The following is a 15,403-nucleotide window of genomic DNA, read 5'->3' as shown; positions in this document are numbered from 1 at the left end:
CAATTGTTTAGGGCCATTTGAAACTTGGAATTTTTATTTTCTGTGAACATTATAAGCCCAAATTTTATTTAGAAACTAAATAAAGAACGCTACTTTTTCAGCCTTCAAAAATCTTGGAACTAACTACTAGTGTCCTAGTTTAATGTCGGTAAAGATGTTATAATTAAAAATTTCAAATCAACTTTAATGAGAATATATTGGAAATACAAGACAATTTTCTAGAGTTAAACTCCAAGATATAGATTTGTTAAAAGAAGTATACATTATGGCAATGCCAAATGACATTTGGAATAAATAGCTACATAAACACAGATTCTCTTCCTTAAAAAATCTACGAAATTCAACAATACATAACTTTTATGTCACAGCCTAAAATTTAAAAATGACACAGAACGGATTGAATTTTCAAGATACCAGTATCGGAGAAAATAATCACATTGATTATCCTCATACTTTTATACTTCTTTTTGATTATCTTCAGATAATCTGGTATTCTAGAGAATGTGCTTCAAGACAAGAGAAATCAAAAATATTCTATATTAAACCGAAACCAATGGAGATAAATGGAAAAAACTTGTTACATGTTAACAGTTTCCTTAATCGTGCATCTATAAAACAATCTATCAACGATGGCAGCCATTTTGAGCAAGAATCTCGCGTTTATTTCTCAAGTCATTCAATAGACACAACAAGAAGTGTATGCATTGAATATTCCATTGTTTAAATGTTAGTTCATCTGTCAATGTTAAGAAAGTCATTTTTAATCATTCAGGTGATATGAATTTTTGGAAGAGTTGAAAAATTATCGTAACAAAATATCCAAAGTCAACAACTTTTCCTCGAAAATATTTTTTGTTTGATAGCCGAAACTTGCATCCAATATCCTTTATGGTCATATGAAATCAAGGTCAATATACTTATCAGAAAAAATAATCCAAATCTAAAAAATATGAGTTGTGATGTGACAATGAAAACTACTTGCAAAAATGGTTGAAATGAGGTTTTGAAATTCTTATCACAAGACGATTCATTGACGCAAATGTTATCACAGTTTGAAGATTGTGGGCTTTATGGACTAACCTCAATTCCAAGAAGCTGTGAAAAAAAAATATAGTAACAATTTTCATTGACAGAAGTACTAGTCATTGTTCAAATAGTATGTGATATTTCACATAGGGGGTGGGTTTATTTTTGTTATACATAGAAACAATGCTGTTGATAATTTTGCAACCTAATTGAAAAGAACATTTTATCAAAACCTAACCTAACCATCGATTAGAGAAGAGAAAATAAGGCAGAATGGTGTTTTATATATCCCCCTTTCATCAATAAAAAAATTGAAATTTAATTTATGTCTAATTACTGAATAGAATTGACAACAGGTACATTTAATTCAGCGAAGAAATTCAACGTGTCACAACATCGCATCAATCGAAAATCATATTTTGGTAATTGAAAATGAGCACAAGCGGACTCGAGATACTCATCAGTAGAAAAAACAACTTTTCCTCTCCTTATACATTAAATAACAATTTAATACAGTAGCGATCTAGAAAAAATCTACTGTTAAAACTTTCAGCATGTTTCGATTTTTATTTCTAGTCCAATATGGCATCTCATGTATTACATATACAATTAATATTGTCGTTTATACTCTAAATAAATATTGCATACCAACTACAAATTTTTTTCGTTTTTGTATCATTATTATTATATACAAGGTGATGTTCTATGGTGAACAACATTCTTCTGTTGAATAATTTAAAATATACAAAAAAAATAATACTTTGAATTTACAATAAATATTTACTATCCCTTCCTTAAGTAATATTAAGGTATTAAAGTATTTATAAAATTTACAGTCTTATTCGAAGATAATTGAATTTTTTTTTCAAATAAGTAGTGCCTTTTGCAAAACGGCCATTACCTATCTGTTACCTTACAATTTCAGACTGTCCATTTTCTTACACGCTTCCGAAACTGAATCGGAATTCTGGGGTAGAGGGGCGTCCCCAGCACCAATCTCGCTCAATGCAGTCCCAGTTCCCATGTTGTTTCTGCGGATTGACCTCCTGTTCCTTCGTGTTGGCAAGGGAGCGAATGTAGAAGAACTCCCAGTGTGAACCTGCGGTGCATTCGTATCATAAATTGCGTTCACTAGATTGTTTTCACCCCTGAAAGGGCCATTGACCGCGGTCTCGATCGAAGATTCTCTGCCGTTACTGATCCTACCGGTATAATTGCCATTGGTTCTAAGTTTTCCGGACGTTTTTCTACCATCTTGCTGCGAGTGATTACCGTAAAAATTCCTAGAAGGTCGCGCGTTACCGAACTGACCACCGTTGGGCGGACTAACCACACCGTTCAATCTCATCGTGTACCCGTGATTGGTTAACGGCGAATAGGGAGCGGGAGGAGGTGTGTTTAAGCCGGTAGTGCGGTGTTTTTCGTCGTTGTTATTGTTGTTACGATTGTCCTCCACACAGCTAGCAGCCGACGAACTAGAGTCTGTCCTCAGACTGGACCTGTTTGAGAACTCGTTCTGTCGACCGACGAAGTTCTTCTTAGCCGTGGGTTTTTTGGAATAGCCGTTCATCTGCGAGTATTTGTTGACGTGATGCTTCGCCTGTTGACCGTAATCGTATTGGGAAACAGGACCTCCGTTGAACGGCTGCTGCTGCGGATTGGTTAGAAAAGGAGGGTAAGCGGTGGAAAAAGGAGGTTGATAATTGATTGGGGGAGGTGGGTAGTTCAAAGAAGAAAATGCAACCGGTTGCATGCCATTTACGATTGGCGCGAAGACCGTAGGAGCCGCATTCAACGATAACGGAGCGAGAGGCTTCTTCTTACGCCCTCCTTGCATCGCGTTCAGGTCTTTCTCGACGCTATTATCGATGGAAAGTAACGACACGACAGGCGTGTTCGTCTGTCGCGTTGTGTCCGTGTCGTTTGCGATCTCTCGTTGCTTATGGAGATGGTGGTGCTGTTGTGGTTCGCTGACTGCAGTGTAAGGTGAGAAACGCGCAGAAGACGAAGAAGGAACGTTATTAGATGGTGCATTATGTGGAAGATGTTGTTCGGTCACCGGTGTGGTACTATCGCAAGGTGTACTTCTAGTGTTGTACCTTGCATCTATATCTTGTGGTAAGCATTGACCCATGTAGGGTTCCTGCGGCAGGAGAAGAGACAAGGTTCCTTAGTGAAAATATCAATCAAGATATTTCGAATATATTTATAATAGTTATTAAAAAATTTCTGGTTATTTCCCTATGGATCTCAATATTGACAAATTTGTTTCTGAAAATATAAAAAAGATACTGGATAAGCCTACAGTTGAAAAAAAAAAGGGAAAGAAGAGAATTTTAATGAACAAATACGATAGATTTCAAACTCGAAAAACTCTTAAATAATTATATTGGTTTTTCTTATACTCACTTCGGTATAGTTGCCACTACTTTCGATGGGTTCTGTGTACACTGGTTGGTGGTCCATGGGTCCGCCATACATGGGCATATTATAGAAAACTGGTTCAGCGGTATATGAGACCTGCTGGTTGTAGCAGGGGGGACGTGGGGGACTACCGGACGGAGGCAGCGGGGGTCCCTGAGGTCCTGGACCTCCCTGTGCCCCAACCATATATTGGGTTGGAGCTCCATTGTTCGTATAGTATCCATAGTCATACTGTAACATAATGATTAGTAAATAGATGTTGGACTAATGAATCATTTAGTTATCCTTGTACATGCAAATAACTTCTATCAAAAATGGTTAAAAAAGCAGAGCATGTCCAAATAAAGAGCTAATAAAGATCAATAATAAGAATCATATATTTTTCACAGTATAAATCTTATATTATCTACTAACATTGTTTGAGAATGCAACACTAGGAAGGATACAGTAACTATCCTTTCCAATATAAAATAAATATTTAGCCAACTTTTGTTGAATAAAATCAATGTTATTGTAGGTTTTATATTATAATAGGTATTAGATGTTTCCAGATGGCAAATTTATAATAAAAGTTTGATTATACTTTTTTGAAGAACAGTGCAATTTTGAATAATTTTATCCGTGTACTGCGATATAGATATCGAGGATAACTAATGAAAATTATACTGCTCAATCCTCAATATTTTGCTCAGTGAATTAATCAAATACTTTTATTTTGTATTATTGGAAGGATATGCTGCTATTCATTAGCAAGAAACATGCGATTTTTAGAGAAAAAATAAACATTGCCTTGGCTTGAAACTTATAGTATAGTAGAGTATACAATTTTATGAAAAAAATAAATAAATGGGCAATTAGGTAATGGAGACTTTTTTTGTATCAAGGAAGAGTTACTAAAATACAAACTATGTATACAGGGTGTTCCTAAATTGAACGTACAAACGAAAAGGGGAGATTCCTTGAGTGAGTTTAAGAAAAAAAAGTCCCATAAACATGGGGTCGCAAACGTTTCGTTTTCGAGATACAGAGTGTTGAAGTTTGAATTTTTTTCAATTTTTTTTCTCATAGTATCTACACTTCACAAGATATTCAACTGAAATTTGGCATAGATATTACATTTGAGAGTTCTCACCACGTGACATGGCAATTTCGATAGAAAATCTACAGGGTGATATTTTTTCTGGAACACTGCCACCTGTTCTTCTGCATTCCTATCATAGTAACGAAAATTTCGAGAGAATCGTTCAAATTTTTTTTCTCGAAATCGTTGGTAGATACGACAAAACTACAAGAGACCGAAAAGTTTAGTATAAGAACAAAGCTTCTTTTTACATTTTTTCAAATTAACAGTCGCTCACCAAAAAAAAGTTCTGCAGAAGAACAGGTGGCAGTGTTCCAGAAAAAATATCACCCTGTAGATCTTCTATCGAAATTGCCATGTCTCGTGGTGAGAACTCTCAAATGTAATATCTATGCCAACTTTCAGTTGAATATCTTGTGAAGTGTAGATACTATGAGAAAAAAAATTGAAAAAAATTCAAACTTCAACACTCTGTATCTCGGAAACGAAATGTTTGCGACCCCATGTTTATGGGACTTTTTTTTCTTAAACTCACTTAAGGAATCTCCCCTTTTCGTTTGTACGTTCAATTTAGGAACACCCTGTAGATGCTTATGTTCAATGATTCTATCTCGACTCTTCAAGATCTCTCAGAATCTCAAAGTTTGTGTGAATCTGGAGAACCAGTTGTGTTTTTTTATAACCGTCTCCTTCCACTGACTTTGACACGATACTAGTAATAGCAAAATGTTGAACGATACCTACATGTTAGAAAATGTTTTCCCCAACTGGTGGATTCAAAACATCGCGCTATCAAACTATCAAGTTATCGAATTATAACTTTTATAAATCTATGAACGTTTATACTTAAAACATTTTTAATTCAGCTAACAGGATCTTAAAAGGCAAAATAAATCTAAAAACTTATGCATGACTGCTAACATAAAATCATGCATAAAAATATTAACAAGGCGTAACTCTGGGCGAAAGACATACACAACATTTAAGTGCTGAAAATGACAGAAGGGAGTAATACAAATAATGCAGTAGGCAAAGATAATTAATCAATTCAGGATACATCTATAAAATTAAATCAAGGTATCTTAAAAACGGCATGAAGGTTTGTCTAAAAAGACAATCTTTGTCCAATTTCAAAGTTACTGCTAATACTTCCTTCTGGCAAACATAGAAATTAAACAAAAATGTGCAACACTTCATCTAGACACCAGAGACCTTAAGAAAGGGATGAGAGGTTGGGCCTGATGCCCTCAGTACTGCAGGCTGTCCAGCAACACGTAGGTGGGTTGGGTCACAGGGTAGATGCCCTCGGAAATGTAGTTGCTGGACTGATTACACACTGTTATACTCGGACATGGATACAAAAACACTTGAAATGCGACAAACAGAGTTATTTTCAAAGGTCTGCCTCATTCTGACAGCAGGTAAAACTCATAAAAAAAATTATTTCACAAAAAAAAATACGCCTATATAGAATATGGATGATGAACTCGAGATTCCGCGAAATTTCAGGCACGGCTTAGAGTTTTCTCAACTTCAGGAACATTAATCACTAGCATTTATCGAACAATACATGCAACGTTTTTTTTCTCGGACTTAAGTCATTGCAATTTCTTTCTATAGGTTCATTTGAAAAATTTGGTATCGCGAAGAAGAGGTGAATACTACTGAAGAATTCGGGCATCACATAGAATATGCCGGTTGAAGAAACTGTGCGCACCTCAAATCAAAGTTCTTTTCGACTTATCTATAAGGTAAGCTCCCTATTTACCAAGTAGATCAGGAACCTCTCAGGTTTTCCAAATGCGATTAAATAAATTTATTCCTTTTGCGTTTATTCGTAGATAAAAACTTGTGCTGTAGAAATAAATTTATTTATTCGCATGTGAAAAAACCGTCCCTTATAGAAATTAACACAAAACGGTATATTTAGTTAATTTCTATGAGAGCCTCTTTACCTGCTCGGTAACCGCGGCAACGGGATCGGACCCAGAGCTTACCGATCCCGCACTGACTAGTAGAACTCATCAGGTCTGCTCATACCTTTAAGGTATGAGCAGAACAACTCGAGACTGCGGGAGCGAAACAGAAACTTTTGCGGGATGGAAATCAACGGCTTTGAGAGTAAAGATTTCCGTCACTTTCATACATAATTTTAGATTCCTATTAATTATTGTGTCTTATTATTATCGCGTAGGTGTGCATGCTATGCAATCTACACCCTAAAAAATTAATTAATCTACACCCTGCCGCATCTAACGCATCGCTCCCGTTCCCGCTGCCCGCATCAGTCTGCTCATACCTTAAAAGATTTCATGTCAAATTGGTCAATAAAAATTAAAAGGGTATTAAAATTTTCCAATGATTCTCATTTCAAAATCGAAGCTAATGCCTTATTTATAGGTCAACAATGAACCATCTTGGTTATTGGAAAATAAACATATTTTCCCTCAATTTACCTTCAATTTTAGCTTAGATTCTAGTGAAAATTGAACAAGATCTAAGGTTGTATTAATGCACAATAGATCTCAAGGTCAAGGTACATGCAAGGTCGGATGATCTCTCGCCCCTCCTCAAATTTATGGTTGTATTAGGGTCTATTTTTTCGATGGTTTTTAGTCAACTTCATCATTTTGCAAATTTTATACAGACGATTTTTGGTGAAATTTGGGTTCTACCAACTGGTGAAAGAAAATGACTCAGCTTTGAAAATATCTTGTTTGTCAAATATTATGAGCTACAATACTTTCTACCAGAATTCCTGTATTAACAAGAAGACTACCATTGAAAAATAGAACAGATCTGACTTCAATGAATGCATTTGATAGTGAACTAATTAATGATGGATCAAATAACTTATACATATCTATTTAATAATTATTTTTGAACTATTTTATTCAATATGCTTTTGTTTTTTTAATAATTTTATTAAGGTCACAGTCCTACTCAAATTTTAAACCCAAATATAACAAAATATAAAGGATTTGATTAATCCCTCAAAACTATTTCTTCTAAATCAAGAAAATGTTAGTTTAGTATCAAATTTTTTGTTATCCAACATATGATACAACATATTTGAATATTAATAGCCTTACACAATTTCAACTCCGCTACTCTATGAGCTCTGCTAATCGTATAACCAGAGACAAAGATTTGCCAAAGTAAGGGATGTACTCCCTCTTCTTTCTAATTAGACTGTTTTTCAAAGGAAAAACATCACCACTAATGTTTGATTTCTTGCATTGTCTACGCATTAATTTCAAACACATTAATTCAGCACCTATTGTGTTGCAAGCCTTGTAGTATACAGGTCTCGAAAATTATGTTGGAAAGATAGGATTTTCAATGTATAAGATGGAATGTTGCTTAGCACTGCAAGAATCGAATTCTTCTACAGAACTACAGTATAAATTCCTATTTACAAAACTAGGATTTATTTTCAACCATTGTGGTCTCACGCTGCTTTGTCTGAATGAGAAGTGAAATGAAAATGAAGTTAGTCTAAGTCTAGTCCAAATTCAACACTATTCATCATCATAACGCGCATATCTTTCTTATCTTGCACTCTTCGACTGGACAGTCAGATTTTTCATTCTTCTCCTATCTTTCCTCAATGTAATCTTCTCAACTTGCATATATGTATAATTATATGGTCTACAAGTGCGCAATTGGCGCATGAATGGATGAGCGTTCAAATATTCTGACTCAACATTAGTGCTTTCCTAATTTTTTTTTTATTCTGCTTGAATTTTATATAGTTTTGACGACATTATAGAACAAGAACAAGAAAAACTATTGAAAGGGTCAACACAGCAAGTGATCTGGCAACGCTGCAGTGTTTTCGTTAATAGAACTTGTGTATCACTATCCTTCAATAATTCAGCACAAGTATCTCTATGTTAACTACCTAATTTTTGTGGCTGCTATCAGCTAACATGTGTTTTGATTGTGCGTCACGCAAAATAGAACGGAATTTAGAGAAACATGCCATTAAATTCTTTGTTAACCTTGGAGAATCGGAAAGTGTGACATATTAAAAGTTAGGACATGCCTATGGGAACAGGAAATGTGGCACACTGCAAATTCTCTTGAACCAAAGAAAGCTTGAATTAGCAAATCGAAGATCAAAGCAATGCTAATGTTTTTTTGACAAAAGTGGAATTGTCCAAAAATAATTTGTTTTTGACAAACTGTCAACCAAGTTTTTTACACAGCCGTCCTTGAATGTCTCAGAAAATGGTTCATTCCTGTGAAACCAGATATGACAGAAAAATGAATGTTTCAACATGACAACACTCCATGTCGCACTTCCCTCTTCAAACAGTATTTTTCACCTCAATAGTCTTTCTTTTGGTTTCCAAGCCCCCCTATTTACCTGTTATCAGGCCCTGTGTGAGGTCAAAAAAAAAGTGCTGGTACTTCGAAAATATTTTAGCTGAATTAGGGCATCATGAACAATGTCATATTCCGAATTTTCAGATTTCAAATCAGCCCTGTTCTCCAGAAACGTAAAATAGGCCGTGGAACTTGAAACACCCTGTATATACTTATACAACTATAAAAAGGGGAAATTGAAAGATCAATTATTACAAATTTGAAAGAAATAACAAAAGTAATTCAATAACCTCAATTCATACAGTGATATACTCTTTAAATAAATGACAAAAATGAATAGAATTGATGTCAGTACAGTTTTATTATAATCAAGAAGGGAAATGTTTTATAGTTTAAAACTTACCGGCATTGCCATGGGATACTGTTGTGGCATATAGATTGTTTGTGCAGGAAACATCATTGAAGGATAAGTTGCTGCTTGAGGTGGACCAGTTTGAGCTGGATAAACAGGAGGAGCTAAAAGAAAATGAAAAGTTAAGAAGTAACATTTGTTTCGGATAAATGCTACATAACAATCGGGTCCAAATTGAATATTTCAAATTTTAAATATATCTGGGATAAAACTATGATAAAAAAAATATATTTTAATTTTACATGTTTATGAATTTCATAATTCTTCTGTAGAAATAATAGTCTTAAAATTTGATTTTTTAATTTTAAACCTTTAAAATTCATGGTTCGGTATACAGAGTGATTATTAGCTCACCGACAAAATTCGTCATGTAATTTCAACAAAAAAAACATTATGGGAACATATGTCTAATTTCAATTATTTAAGGGAATAAATGGCTTCAGAAGTTTCATTCATGTCTATTGATATGATATACTTTTGGTGTTATTACGAGCTTACTCCTAATAACAGGAAGCAAGCACTGCGAATAACCCCAGCGAACTCAACAGTATTAAGAAAGTATGCTTAGAAACAAGCGTAAATATACTAGTCAGTTCATTGTCAGTAGGTATTATTCCACGTCAGTTTCCATTGCAATAATCACAATATGATATCTGCATATTCTTATGTGCTGTATCTATTCTTTTCTGTTATTAATAAATCATATCAATAGACATGAATGAAACTTTTGATGCCCTGTTTACATATCCTTTGCTAATACTGAGATTACATCCACACATGCTGTGTTGTTTGAAGTTGAAAATTTCTTGTATTGCTCCATCTTAAAAGAATATAATTATATTTATTTCCTACAATAATTGAAATTGGACATATGTCCTCCATGTTTTTTTGTTAAAATTAGATGATCTTTCATATTTCATTGAGCTTATAAATCACCATGTATAGCAAACGATTTTGGTATTATGTTTCAGATGATGGGCCCCAATTTTTTTTTTGAAAGATTTGTTTTTCTTTAATTTTTAAATTGCAATAATAAAAATATCCAGAGGATAACTCAAGAAAAAGAGAGTAACAATGTTAAGTTTCATTTTCGCGATAGTACTATCGTGAAAGTGCGATGACAGCACTCGATAGTAACTATCGAGTAATTTACATAGTGACAGTTGCTGCAATAGTTACTATCACTGTCCTCAAATGAAAATGAGCCTTCAGTCTGTAATATTTCATACTGCTAACATGAATTCATGAAATTCCTTTTTGTAAAGGTTGAGATTTGAAATTAGTTTTCATTTGAAAAAATCTTACGTTGGTAAACAGGTTGTTGAGCATTTGGATCTCCTGGAACAGGTGCGCTAGGAGGGGCATAGTAACCTACGCTACCTTGGAAATAAGGCATCGTTGGAGGTAGGAAATATTGGGGATTTCCTACAGCTACAGTAGTAGGGCTCGATCCATCAAATGCTCGATTAAAGTTGAAAGGCTGTGGAAAGGACAACTATTATGGGTTAAACGTATCTTAGATCAACGGTATAAATAATTGATAATTCTTAAATTTTATACAAAAAATTCCAATTTATTTATAATCACATCTACTTACTTGCTTTTTGACAGCTGGTGCTATGTTAAGTTTACGCTCCCTTAGCACTATATTATCGGCCTCTCTAAGTGGCCTTTGTGCGTCATCTTCACTTTCAAAAGTAATGAAACCATATCCTTTAGATACGCCGGCTCTGTCTTGTATGATCTTGGCAGCTTTTACAGTGCCATAAGTGCTGAAGAGTTGAAGTAGTTCTCCTTCTGTTGTGTTAGCAGATATTCCACCAACGAATATTCTGTTTGGAACCAGAGTACCTGTAACAAGCATTTGTGCAGCTGTAGCGCACAATCAAATCTCGCATTAGACATTTTAGAAGATCAATCATATGAACTCATGGAACCTAGAAATTTTTAATCGCTCATTACAATGATTTATAATTGCAATTTCAACAATTTTTTCTACGTTGACAAAGTTTGATTTAAATTTTCGATTATTTTCATCAGAAAAGGATATGATCTGTAAAAAAATCTGTAGAAAAAAGCAAATGTATGCTGTAATAGATGTTGAATAAGAATTAATATGAAGATACAAAGAGAAGAATAGTAAATTTTGAATAAAATTTGCCTGAAACTTTCAAATTCCACAATTAATGTTTGACAAAATTATTTTAAAAACTTGCCGAATTCCTTCTTTATTTCCTAAAAAAGTTTTCGTTAGAATGCAGGCACTAGTTTTGTTTAGCAGATTTTGATTTGAAAGGGAAAAGAAAGGAAAGTATTAAATATTTTTTCCTACAACTGCTATGGAAAGTAGTGTATTCTTCATAGCTTACTCAATTTCAAAACTATGTATTGCTCATACTGTGGGAAATATTATTCCCCACGGCACTTTGCCCACACCTCGCTTGGTAGATCAATGAAATTGGGTTTTTGAGTCGTTTCTATGGAAACGCAATAAATTAGCATATACTGTCAATGAAGGCCATTTTGATTTGAATCAAGTCCATTACTTGAATTATTGAAATTTGTGCAGTTGTAGGAAAAGCAAAGTGTGCAACATGTGGAGAAAGTCCTTTTCTCGCTCGTGTGTTTGCGGCACTCGCCTTTTAGGCTTGTGCCACAAACTTCCACACTCGCGAGAAAAGTTGGACTTTCCCCACTTGTTGCACAATATACTATTCTCTATTTCAGTATCGTAATGTGATCATTACAGTTCTAAAAGTAGAACTGTAATGAACTCATTACAGTTCTAAAAGTAGTACTGTAATGAACTCATTACAGCATCGTTACAGTTATATTTTTCATTTTGTAGTTGTCTATACTGACTTCCAATCCTATTAAAATCCAACAAACGTCAATAATTGTCAATATAAGTTGGATATAGTGAAATGATTTGCAACATTATTCGCAATTCCTCTTCCTGGTGGTGTTGAATCGATTTCGTCAGACATAATTCACGAATTTAATGCGAAATTGTAAGTTATTTCAGAATTCGAAACGTACGATCCATATTCAAATTCCGTAATCTGTCAATTTTCGTAATAGTCACACCAACTGCCAAGATACAATACAAAAGTCACTAGGATATATAATCTGAATTTTTCATTGAGTTTCGATAATATTTCACAAAACTTGACTGAAATAGTGAAGATGAAAAGTATAAGGTGTAACTGTTTAATTTTTTCACAATCAATATCAATATCAAACATCAAAGTATAGTATAAATAGAAAGTAGTTCGAGCATGTGCGCATGCCTTAACTGAGAACTAACAAGAGAGTGCATTAACGCCACACCACTGAATTCTTAGGTTTAGTTCTTAGTCTTTAGTTCTTAGGAATGGTGCATAAACCCACCATTATTTTTTCAATATTGGTTATTCTGAATATTTTATGGTATGTCCTATTGAAATTAATTTCTGATCAAATATCACACATAACTTATGCTCTTGATGGTATAACTAAAATAAACCTATGATATACAAAGTATGAAAAACATCTTGCCAAATTTTGTAAATGTTCCTCCTTGAACACATTATAGTACATTATTGATAATAATAATGATCAGAGTGACCAATATTGAAAAAACAAAACTTATTCTGATAACTATCTCAAAAACAGTGAATACTTTTCAACTGAGTTGTATAAAGTATATTTCATTTTCTTGTAGAAACAAAAAAAAAATAAAAAAATAAATAAATACAGGTTGCCCATCAAAGAAACAAAGTTGAGACCCACCCAGGAAATACTAGATTTCATTAATAAAATCATTGAAAGAAAAAGATTTTATGGAATCTACTCATATATAATCTATGATATTGAAATATGTAGGTTCTTTTGTCATTACAAAATATTATAACAAACATATAGACCATCAGCACAATGACTCTAATATAAACAAAAAACAATTTATTGATTTCATGAGTTTCAAATACAGCTGGTTAAATTTTTTTCTTTAAGTTTCGATGGAAGCACAAGATTTTGGGTTAATTGAAGAATGAACACACAAACAACAGCCCAAAACATCTATCCCCTTACAATGTGGCCAAAGAAAAAAACTCCCAAGAAATTTGAAACTAAATAATTATTGAATGTATCAAAGGTAATTTTTTGAAAAATTGTGAGTAACTCGAGTAGAGATTGAAATTTATAAGAAATACAAAATAACAATTGGTAGATACATCTAATGGAAGTTACTGCTCTTTAGAATTCTTTTTTCGATAATATTCAACGCACCAAAAATATCGAACTGAGTCAGTCTTTACTTGATGGAAATTCATTTTTAATCGAAAATGAAATGACAGTTATTAAAAATGTAAAATCTGATGAAGCTAAGGTGTAGCGAAACAATTGTAATTTATAGAATTAAAAAGTAAAAATATAATAACTGCAATTTCATTTTCAAACCCCTAAAATAATTAATTCACTTGAAATTATATTGTCAAATAATTTATCATAAATATAAAATCAATACAATTTCACAATACTCACCATATTTAGGAGCATTGTTGTTAGGTGGTGGAGAATTATGTATTACAGCTTGAGCATTACCATTTGAAGTTACTGGTGTACTAGCAGGAGTATTTGCAATGGAGCTATTAGAACTTTTTTTACCATTTTGTTGGTTAGGAACCGACATCTTTCAAATTTTAAATATCACGTCCACTTAAGAAAACTACCTAAAAAAGAAGTCAGAATTTGTTTTCAGTTCACTTCGCACCATTATAATATGCTTAATATTCTTTTGGCAGAAAATGAAAAAATTGCTAGAAAATCGCTATTAGACAATAATCACAATTCAACCTGAATATAAACTGCTTTAAAAATAAGCATCTATCAAAAACAGTCAGTAATTAATCCAAAATAAAAACAGTAGCCAAGCAATCCAAACAAGCGGATTTAGTGGGGAAACAAAAAAATCCCAATGGGATGACCTACTTTTAAAACTAATTCGGCCTATTTTCAACTCGACTTTCTCACAGATACATCTTCAATAGAATATATTGAGGTACAAAGACTTTATTCGATAAACAAAGCAGTACCTTTCTCTTTCACCTCTTATCTTGCTAGGTAATAAATAACAGAAAAGTCACTGAATTATTATTATACACTTTCAACTAGAGAATTTTTAAATGAAAAAACTACTAAATTTTATTCTGCCCAAAACAAACGTACAATACTAAATAAATCTCATTGTTTTCTGGCAAGGATCTCAGAGAAATATTGGAAAGACAAAAATCACCACTGCAGTAAGATTGCAGAGGTTTAGCGAACAGTGAGAACTCTGTAATTGCAATAAAAAGAAACACAAAAACTTACAAAATACTTACTTCAAAAGATTTTAACGATAGTTTATTAAGATTCATGAGTGAATTTTGGTAAAATAACACACAAAACTATCAAAAACTAACGAAGTTTGCACTACAAAACGGAACCATCGAAAATGGCGACGACCAATGAAATTATAGAACTAACCAAGCAATGTTGCCGTATTTTCGCTAGTTATTCGAAATAACTGAGAGACGGTTAGCATGACAGTGTTGTCAATTCAGAATAATGGAATAAACCGGGAATTTTATATATAATAGAAACAACTTGATCCCTTATTTTCTACATATATATTTTGATGAATTAATTATAAATTAAAGCTGGAATGCATTCTACAAAATTTCAATAGTCTGTTGTTGTTGTCCTACTATAATTCTTTTTATTAGTGAAATCAGTAGGAAACTAAGATTAATCATCAAGAAAATTAGAGAATATCAAGTATATAACAATATTCTGTTCATGGTTCCAATATATATGATCCGAAATTCTTACCTAAGTTTGAAGTCGGCTGAAATCCTTTGTAATTGCTTTATTTGAATCACTGGATAGGTTTCTTATTTATAGTATCAATTAAAATACTTTAAAAGCATTTTAAAATGGTAAAATTGAACAGAACTTTAACAGAAAACGTTAAACTTTTTCAAAAAACAAATTCAACTGTCAAGTTATTGAATTGCACAGCTCCAACTTGATCTTTTCACCGCTATTTGAATAAATATATACGCATTGATCAAAGAATGCTGTGACCATTGAAAATATTCAAATAT

The 15,403-nt window shown here is 33.2% G+C and overlaps 1 protein-coding gene across 1 annotated transcript; it reads right to left on the bottom strand.

The window, feature by feature from the left end:
* Positions 1-1,566: 1,566 nt before the first annotated feature.
* On the bottom strand, positions 1,567-15,322 carry LOC123676686. Its single transcript, XM_045612806.1, has 7 exons — positions 15,129-15,322; positions 13,800-13,987; positions 10,873-11,126; positions 10,581-10,755; positions 9,267-9,379; positions 3,436-3,681; positions 1,567-3,169 (listed from the first exon to the last, which is right to left on the bottom strand). Exons 2-7 carry the CDS (start codon positions 13,945-13,947, stop codon positions 1,940-1,942), a joined length of 2,166 nt encoding a protein of 721 aa, XP_045468762.1. The 5' UTR covers positions 13,948-13,987; positions 15,129-15,322; the 3' UTR covers positions 1,567-1,939.
* Between the last annotated feature and the right edge of the window lie 81 nt (positions 15,323-15,403).

The sequence above is a fragment of the Harmonia axyridis genome, chromosome 3, assembly GCF_914767665.1.
Source record: "Harmonia axyridis chromosome 3, icHarAxyr1.1, whole genome shotgun sequence".
Classification (NCBI taxonomy): domain Eukaryota; kingdom Metazoa; phylum Arthropoda; class Insecta; order Coleoptera; family Coccinellidae; genus Harmonia; species Harmonia axyridis.
The sequence above is the reverse complement of the archived record's forward strand: the minus strand, read 5'-3'. Positions and strand labels throughout refer to the sequence as shown.

Excerpts from the sequence above, each read along its gene's own strand:
- LOC123676686 (XM_045612806.1), bottom strand. The coding sequence starts at position 13,947 with ATGTCGGTTCCTAACCAACAAAATGGTAAAAAAAGTTCTAATAGCTCC. Across the intron at positions 11,127-13,799 it reads CAACAATGCTCCTAAATATG|GTACTCTGGTTCCAAACAGA; the intron begins GTGAGTATTGTG and ends TGCTTGTTACAG. Across the intron at positions 10,756-10,872 it reads CACCAGCTGTCAAAAAGCAA|CCTTTCAACTTTAATCGAGC; the intron begins GTAAGTAGATGT and ends TCCTTTCCACAG.